At 36.0% G+C, this 9,861-nt stretch overlaps 1 protein-coding gene across 1 annotated transcript; it reads right to left on the bottom strand.

Moving 5' to 3' along the window:
- Window positions 1-1,476: 1,476 nt before the first annotated feature.
- Window positions 1,477-2,019, bottom strand: LOC130676945 (uncharacterized). Its single transcript, XM_057483455.1, has 2 exons — window positions 1,960-2,019; window positions 1,477-1,890 (listed from the first exon to the last, which is right to left on the bottom strand). Exons 1-2 carry the CDS (start codon window positions 2,017-2,019, stop codon window positions 1,477-1,479), a joined length of 474 nt encoding a protein of 157 aa, XP_057339438.1.
- Between the last annotated feature and the right edge of the window lie 7,842 nt (window positions 2,020-9,861).

Here is a 9,861-nt window from a genome sequence, read left to right as displayed (position 1 = left end):
GATTTTTAAAAAAATCTACCAAAAAAGGGAAGAGAAAACTAAAAAAAAATAAATAAGCTAAAAAACAAAAAAAAAAAATTATATTGATATATACATATGAAATATATATACAGGGTGTCCCAAAAGTTCCGGCCCAAATTTTAAGGCCGGATAGAGGACGAAATTCTGGAACGAAAAGTCCTCTGCCGTTTTTTCACCTGACGAACAGGTAAATTGTTATTAATTAAAAAAGGTAGTCAATCAGAAAAGAGCATTAGCGCGAAGCAGTAAAGTGGGGTGAACAGTCTAGGGGAAGCTTCAACGCGTGAGCGCTCGGCTGTCGTTCAGCGGCTTTCACAACGCGAGATGCACGCGAATGGAAATTTTAATTATTTAATTTTTGATCTATTCTCAGAAATCGAGTCCTGCGAAAAAAACTAATTTTTATTTTGTTATTAACTGACAAACGGTCAGCTGACTGCTACCAGTTTAAAAAATAACAAAGGATTTTTTTTAATAAATCTAGTTTCGCAATGATTAAAAAAAAATTATTTCGCACATATCAACTGACTGGCAGTCAGCTGATTGCCGACAGTTAAACGAACGGCTGAGAATTTTTTATCTAAAATTCAACCCCGCAAAAAAAAAATTATTTTGCTCTTATCAACTGACTGGCAGTCAGCTGACTGCCAACAGTTTCGAAAAGAACTGAGAATTTTGTTAAAATAAAAGTCCAGTCCCGCAAAAAAAAAGTTATTTTGCTCTTATCAACTGACTGGCAGTCAGCTGACTGCCAACAGTTAGATGGACGGCTGAGGATTTTTTCTTTAAAAATCTTGTCCCGCGAAAGAAAAAGTTTATTTTGCTCTCATCAACTGACTGGCGGTCAGCTGACTGCCAACAGTTTCGAAAAGAACTGAGAATTTTTTTAAAATAAAAGTCCAGTCCCGCAAAAAAAAATTATTTTGCTCTTATCAACTGACTGGCAGTCAGCTGACTGCCAACAGTTAGATGAACGGCTGAGGATTTTTTCTTTAAAAATCATGTTCCGTGAAAGAAAAAATTTATTTTGCTCTTATCAACTGACTGGTAGTCAGCTGACTGCCAAAAGTTTCGAAAAGAACTGAGAATTTTTTAAAAATAAAAGTCCGGTCCCGCAAAAAAAAAAAATTATTTTGCTCTTATCAACTGACTGGTAGTCAGCTGACTGCCAACAGTTAAATGAACGGCTGAGAATTTTTTATCTAAAATTCAGTCCTGCAAAAAAAAAATTATTCTGCTCTTATCAATTGACTACCAACAGTTTAATGAAATGCTGAGGATTTTTCGGTGAAAATCTAATCCTACAAAAATTTTACAAAATTTATCTAAAATTTAATCGTTTACATTGCGCGAAATCGTCAAACGAAAAATCTCATAACTCGAATGTTTTTCACGTTTAAAAAATTTTGTGGCCCTGGAAAGGGCTGTTTTGTTTTTATGGAACGATCACTATCATTAGAGCAGCTGCTCGAACGTTCCTCCTCCAACTTGGATGCAAAAACGGCAGCGTCTTATCAAATTTGTCCTGATTTTTTCCATCATGTCAGGAGTAATGTTCAGGTATGCCACCTGAATTCTCGCCATCGTCTCAAACTGATCCTCAGGTTCTGTCTCGTAAACGACTCCTTTCATGTAACCCCACAAGGAAAAATCCAGAGGTGTCAAGTCTGGTGACCTTGGAGGCACTGGAAAGGGACCGTTTCTCCCGATCCAGGAATTGGGATACGTTGCATTCAGGTACTCTGTCACCTGCGCTGCTGTATGCGTCGGTGCACCATCATGCTGGAACCACTGAGGACGTTCATCAGGTGGTAGCTGCGCCAGAGCTTCCGGGAGCACTTCTTGTAGGAACGTCAGATAATTGGCGCCCTAATTCACATTTTACTAAATAAACGATCTATCACAAGAATTATGATTTACGTAAATTTCCCTACTTACGTTCATAGCGTCCGGCAAAGGATGGAGAATTACGACGTTGCCAACAATGCCACCCCACATATTAATTTTCCACTTATTTTGGTAATTGCGGTCTCGAGTGAAATGAGGATTTTCTACGGCGTACTGATGCGAATTTTGTTGATTAAAACACCCTTCACGAGTGAAAAGTGATTCGTCTGTCCACACTACACGCTGTAATAAGTCAGGATCATTGGCAACCATCTACAAAATACGGTTGCAAAAAGCTATCCGCTGTTCAAAATCACCAGGTCCTAATTTTTAAACTTTGGTTGCGTGGAATGGATGCAATTCTCTCGCTTTAGTTATACGATTAATTGACGTACGAGAAATCTGCAACTGACGCTCAAGTTTGCGGACACTAGTGTGCGGATCGTTCTCTACTGCGTCAACCACACGATCTTCATTACGCAGATTACGTATGTCTCGAGGACGACCTACACGCTCGACGCGGGCTGGCAAAATATTCCCAGTATCCCGAAGACGTTGAGCAGCACCGAGAATCACGTGATGGTTTGGATGACGAGCACGGTTTGGGTAACGTTCAGCATACACACGACAAGCATCCCTAGCGTTATAGTGACACTCGCCGTACAACATGATCATGTCCGCATAATCCGAAGCAGAATACTGATTTTCACGAGGCATAGCAAAAAGTAGTGCAGTTATTGAAGATTCAATAGAGACTAACGTTTGTTAATAGTTTGCAACGATTCATTTTAAAAACAAGTGAAAAACGATGAACAGAGAGAAACGAAAATTAGTGAAACGAGAAAAAGACAGCGAGTGCCTTGGACACAGCGTCAAATTTCCAAGAAAAAAAATTAAATAAAGTATATTGAAGAAATTAACAAACAGTAAGGAGTAAAAGAGATACAAATAAATACTCAGTAGCATTTGAAGAAATACTCATAAAAATTATACAAAATAACAACATCGGCGATCGTCCTATGGAGGCTTAGCTGTCGGTATAATACTAGAAGTGAGTTAATAATAGAATGGAAAAAAAAACAATCTGTCGCGAAATTTGACTGAAATGAAAATAAATAAAAAATTTCAAACGTCTTATCATCTCATGCCAATCAGTCGATAAGAACAAAAAATTTTTAGTTTTCAATTTATGCGAAACTAGATTTTTATAAAAAATCCTCAGCATTTCATTAAACTGCCGGCAGTCAGTTAATAAAAGCAGAATAATTTTTTTTTTTGCATGACTGGACTTTTACTTGTGAAAAATCCTCAGATGATCCTCAAACTGTCGGCAGTCATCTGACTACCAGTCAGTTGATAAGAGCAAAATAATTTTGCTTTTGCGGGACTGAATTTTAGATAAAAAATTCCCAGCCGTTCGTTTAATTGTTGGCAGTCAGCTGACTACCAGTCAGTTGATAAGAGCAAAATAAATTTTTTTTTGCGCTACTGAATTTTAGATAAAAAATTCTCAGCCGTTCGTTTAACTGTTGGCAGTCAGCTGACTACCAGTCAGTTGATAAGAGAAAAATAAATTTTTTCTTTCGCGAGACATGATTTTTAAAGAAAAAATCCTCAGCCGTTCATTTAACTGTTGGCAGTCAGCTGACTACCAGTCAGTTGATAAGAGAAAAATAATTTTTTTTTGCGGGACTGGACTTTTAGATAAAAAATTCTCAGCCGTTCGTTTAACTGTTGGCAGTCAGCTGACTACCAGTCAGTTGATAAGAGAAAAATAAATTTTTTCTTTCGCGAGACATGATTTTTAAAGAAAAAATCCTCAGCCGTTCATTTAACTGTTGGCAGTCAGCTGACTACCAGTCAGTTGATAAGAGAAAAATAATTTTTTTTTGCGGGACTGGACTTTTATTTCTAAAAAATTCTCAGTTCTTTTCGAAACTGGTGGCAGTCAGCTGACTACCAGTCAATTGATAAGAGCAAAATAAATTTTTTCTTTCGCGGGACATGATTTTTGAAGAAAAAATCCTCAGCCGTTCATTTAACTGTTGGCAGTCAGCTGACTGCCAGTCAGTTGATAAGAGCAAAATAATTTTTTTTTTGCGGGACTGGACTTTTATTTTTAAAAAATTTTCAGTTCTTTTCGAAACTGTTGGCAGTCAGCTGACTGCCAGTCAGTTGATAAGAGCAAAATAATTTTTTTTTTGCGGGGTTGAATTTTAGATAAAAAATTCTCAGCCGTTCGTTTAGCTGTTGGCAATCAGCTGACTGCCAGCCAGTTGATATGTGCGAAATAATTTTTTCTTAATAATTGCGAAACTAGATTTATTAAAAAAAATCCTTTGTTATTTTTTAAACTGGTAGCAGTCAGCTGAACGTTCGTCAGTTAATAACAAAATAAAAATTAGTTTTTTTCGCAGTACTCGATTTTTGCGAAGAGATCAAAAATTAAATAATTAAAATTTCCATTCGCGTGGATCTCGCGTTGTGAAAGCCGCTGAACGACAGCCGAGCGCTCACGCGTTGAAGCTTCCCCCAGACTGTTCACCCCACTTTACTGGTTCGCGCTAATGCTCTTTTCTGATTGGCTACCTTTTTTAATTAATAACAATTTACCTGTTCGTCAGGTGAAAAAACGGCAGAGGACTTTTCGTTCCAGAATTTCGTCCTCTATCTGGCCTTAAAATTTGGGCCGGAACTTTTGGGACACCCTGTATATTATTATTACCATTAAAAATATTTTATTGAATATTATATTAATATTTTATGCATGTTAATTTTTATGTCATTGAAATGCGTGCAAATCCAAGGCATAAGTCGCGTTATCGCAAAAGGGACCCATATGACACTCCTTCCGGATATAAATTCTCTTTAAAAATTTTAAGTAGGGATGTTACCAACTGGTGATAGCCTAATATTGTTATATACAGAATCTCATTAAAAGTTTAACTTTCTCTAAGACCAATTGGGTTAATTAAAATTCAAATAAAAAAAAAAAAAAAAGAATCAGTAATAATAATCAATATAAATATAAATCAAAATAATAAAAAAATAGATTAAAATAATAAACATTAAAAAATATATATTTAAGAAAAAAAGAGATAAATACATATATATATAAAAAAAAAAGAAAAGAAGGAAAGGTATGAAAATATATTATATATGAACATTATAATAATATTATAAAATAGATAATAATTTTTTTTCAATAAATAGATGTCAGACAATTATAAAAACCAGGCTTCTAATTATGTGGATTTGGAAATCATCAAACAACTTGACTATGAAGAACATAAGGAATTATTTCGTGGTTTAGAAAAGTACTTTTGTCTGCAACGTGATGAATCGAAAGTACATAAAATCATGTGTAAAGATATGGGCTTAGGAAGTGAAAAATATCTTTGAATAGTGTGTTACGTTAAGTTGATTATGCAAAAAAGCGAAGAATGGAAAGAATATATGGGTGTGATTGATTTTCATAAAATTTCAAAATATAATCATCTTGAGTGTGCAGAGTGTGGAGTGGTCTTGTTAAAAGAGCAACAAGCTAAAGAATGTGATGATTGTAAGCAATTGTTTGTTTCAAATGGCGAGGAATTGTATGTGAACGAATTTCTATATGTAGAAAAATGGTAAAAAAAAAAAGAGAGATATAAATAACTATCAGTAGTCAATAATAGAATAGTAGTATTAGAAAAATTTCGATACTGTGACGGGTGAGCTGACGCCCATCCGCCTAATACTAATTAAAAAATAATAGATAGATATATTTTAGTTCAGAAAGCAATACATTTTATAGTAGTTTCATTAGGCGCTACACAGCTGCACATAAATATCGCATTACATTAGTTGTATTAAGTCTTACTTTTATAAAGACAATGCGATGAGCAGACGTTTCGCGTGGTCAGCAGTTTTGACTGTGGGAAGAAAAGAGTTCCGTTGGAGACTGCGAAGGGATATTTTCTTATGCAGCACGAAAAGAGTTCTCATGGAAAACGGCGGAGTGATATTTTGGAAGCAGAGGATACAATTGTAGAAGAAGAGTTAGTTACCATAGTTAAGCTGATTCGAATAGTCGTCTGCTCGCGCATAAATATTATATCTCTCTTATTTTACCGCTTTTATTACAGATCACTATAAGAATACGTTTAATGCCGCTATTGTTGAATGAAAATATTGTATTAGTATCCGATTCATTTATGCTATCTTAGATTTGTAAAAGAGACTCTCAGGGCCTTTTCTGGGTACTCCCATATTTTGGGGACGCCCAATAAACAAATATCCATTAAATTCACATATAGTCATTCCTTCACTGAGCGACCCACACCCTTTATAACATCCTATTAATTTTCTAGAGACGCTGAGCTAGGCACGGTAAGATCGGTTACGCAGTAAGAACATTAAGGTGTAAGCTCACACGTAACAGAAATTTTGGCGCCCAACGTGGTTTTCGCCCAGCGAAGTGAAGTGAGTGAAGTGAATTTTCGGGAATTTTAGTGGTGAGTGCCCAGTTAACGCGACAGGAAACTGTGAGACTGAGATTCTAAATCTTTCCCTGATAAATAAATTAGTGAACGGTGTCGTGAAATAGCAAGGAAAGTGCACACATTGAAGATAATATATGGAAAATAAGTGAATTGAATTGCGAAATATTGAAGGAAAGTGAATTAAATTGAAAAATATTGATGAATTATTGAGTTATACTGTGAAATATTGAAGATTTATGAATAAATATTGAATTGAAATGAAAAATATGGGAAAATAAGAGAATTGAATTGTAAAATATTGAAGAAAAGTGAATTGAATTGAGAAATATTGAAGAATTATGGATAAATATTGAATTGAAATGTAAATATGGAAAAATAAGTGAATTGAATTGCGAAATATTGAAGAAAAGTGAATTGAATTGAGAAATATTGAAGAATTGTTGAGTTATATTGTAAAATATTGAAGAATTATGAATGAATATTGAATTGAAATGGAAATATGGGAAAATAAGCGAATTGAATTGTGAATTATTGAAGATTATTGAATTGAATTGTGAATTATTGAAGAATATTGAAGATTATTGAATTGTGAATTACTGAAGAATATTGAGTTGAATTGTGAATTATCGAAGAAATACTGGAGAATATTGAATTCAATTGTGAAATACTGAGAAATATTGAAGATTTGTAAAGATTTATTTAATTGAGTGCCAAATTTTAGAGATTACTGAGGAATTGCCGAATGAACTGTGAAATCCTCTGAATTATTGAAGCCGGTTGTTTGTGCCAAATTATATGTCAAAGTTGCCTCGCTTGTGATAAGTGAGAAAAATAGATAAGTGAGTGAAAAAGAAAAAAAAAAGAAAAGAGAAATAAAAAGTGAAATAAGTGATAAAAGCAAAGTGTACGAAAAAAAAAAGAAGAGGAAAATAGTGATCTGTAGTGCCGCTGAGAGAAGAAGCCGTTGCAAAAAATCGGATACAACACCAGTCTGCGAGGAAATCAAAGCCAACAGACACGGATGCTGATAGCAGTAGCATTATTCATCGTGGTGTCTATGTAAGTAGTAAAAATTGAGTCCTTTAACGATAGTAATAATTCGGATCGACGGGAGTATTGGACTAACTGGAGGTTAGACAATCCAAGTGACTCCCCGTCGGGCTCTATAAGTTCGAAAGAATCGATCGAAGATTGTTCGTACGAGACCGACATAAAAAATATCGGCGAATTATTAGACATTTTTGAAAAAAATCGGGAGAAAACTAACGGTAATTCAAATTGCCCTGGTGCGGCTTCAGGCGCAAAAGCGGTAAAAACTATGGCGGAGACTGAAGAGGTTCAATTGAAACGAATAATATCGTTAATGCGGCATATACCGGTTTTTACGGGAGAGGGTGACGTGGAATCATTCATTGACGCTATTGAGTACAGTGCGACGAGGTTGAAGGCTGATGATGATCCGGTATTTATTTTCGAATCGTCAACGCGATTCGGGGGACTGGCTTTAAGCATTATGCGTACGTGTTTGAGAAAGGCAGAGTCTGTCAACCAAGTAATAGAGAAACTACGTCAAAATTTTGGTCGAACGGAAACATTCCATGCGGTAATACATCGATTGGCGGGAATGATTCAAGAGGATAATGAAAGTGTAACAAAATTTGGTGCGCGTCTGGAGGGTATAAAAGCGGAAGTGGAGAATAAAATAAGCAGGAGTGGATTAACAGCAGAACAGAAGGATTATCGAACATAGGATTTGGAGGCGACGGTGCTGGAAACCTTTATTAATGGACTCTACGAGAAATTATCGTTCGCAGTCTCAAATAAAGAACCCATAACTTTAGCAGACGTAATAAAGATCGCAATGGAGGCGGAGATACAATACGAGAAGACGAAAGCAGCGGTAAGAGCGAGAGAAGGAAAACTTAGGTTCAAGGAGCGGGAGCATGCAAGGATAAGACAGCTAACGCTTGAAGAAGAGGTGAAAGAAGAAGGTAAACAAGAAGGCACAGAATATATTCATAAGCTAAAACCCAGCGCGGAATTTACGTATACAATTACTAATGAGAAGACTGCGGACAATGGAGACAAGCGAAGTTGTTTCACATGCGGGCAAGTTGGACATTTAGCACGAAATTGCCCAGTTCTAGTACAAAGCAAACGAAATTCTTGGGCACCAATGAATCAGCAAGAATTCCGGGGATGAGTTCCACAGCAACAGGAGCGGTACTATGCGCAAAACGATAGATACAAAGGAAATGGGAGAGATAATTATGGAAGAAGCGGTAATAATTGGCAGAATAATGGTAACTATGTATATGGACAGAATGGCAACAATTATAATGGGTATCGAAATGGACATAATTATGGAAATCAATGGGGAAATTATGGAAATAATGGTTACTACGGCAGTGGCAGAGGTCAAGAAATTCAAGGCAATCTTAATAGGCGGTACAATAATCATGGTAACTCAGGTGCAATGGTGACGAACGCGTTCGAAACGCAGCGGCTTATGAACAGTTTGCCCGGTAGTTACGACAATAGATGGGACGGATCACGTGGAGTTAATCAGCAGAACCGGGGAAATCAGATGTCCAACAGGGGTCCAAACGCACGGCCTTTAAACTAGAAAGGGCCGGTGCGATGACACGCTCCGTCGAAACGGCTAACTCAGAAGAAACGGATAAGGAGCGGATAAATGAAGAAAAAGAAGTAAAATCTGTTAAATTAGTGGGCGCTACGCATATATATGTAAAATTGAGAGCTGATAAAGTACTTGGAGGTACAGGTATCTTCCTCATTGACACGGGCGCAGAAATAAATTTAATACGACGAGACTCACTGGAATTGAGAACAAAAATTGACAGTACAAAAAGAACGCTGGTAAAAGGTATAACATCCGATACTATAACTACGATAGGTCAAGTTGAACTAGAGATAGAAGGTCAATGGGTACTGTTTGATATCGTGGGAGACGAATTTAACATAAAAGAAGATGGTATATTGGGCCAGCCGTTTTTTTCAGCACAAAATTCGCAAATCGATTTTGGTAATGAAACTGTTTCAGGTAGTAGTCTGGTAACTCGCGCCGTTTTTCAGGCTTCTTTCTAGGGGCCTTTTTTTTTTAGAAGGAACAAATGAAAAGTTTTGCATTTTCAATATGTTTTTATTTACATCTTAAGGTAACAAAAAAAAATTTTTTTGAGGAAATTAAATAATTTATTATTATTATTATTGTCGCTTGAAGTTAACGCCTCAAAAAAAAAGCGCGTGGATGGCCCGGGTGATATTGACTCTTGTGGACATCCGAAATTAAAAATTCTTGATTAGCCTTAATCTATAGACATGTCATTCTCGTCGGAACTAGGATTAATTTTTTTCATCCCTAACTTTTCATTTTACAACCCTTTTTATGCGAAAAAAAATGACTTTTTTTTTCAAAGTTCGCCATTTTGTTATTTTTCGATAAAAT

Source organism: Microplitis mediator, chromosome 11 (genome assembly GCF_029852145.1).
Source record: "Microplitis mediator isolate UGA2020A chromosome 11, iyMicMedi2.1, whole genome shotgun sequence".
NCBI classification, from domain to species: Eukaryota; Metazoa; Arthropoda; class Insecta; order Hymenoptera; family Braconidae; genus Microplitis; species Microplitis mediator.
This window is presented reverse-complemented; position numbering and strand designations above follow the sequence as displayed.

Coding starts and splice junctions, on each gene's coding strand:
- LOC130676945 (XM_057483455.1), bottom strand. CDS start 2,019: ATGTGGGGTGGCATTGTTGGCAACGTCGTAATTCTCCATCCTTTGCCG. Junction 1,891..1,959: donor CTTTGCCGGACGCTATGAAC/GTAAGTAGGGAA, acceptor AATGTGAATTAG/GGCGCCAATTATCTGACGTT.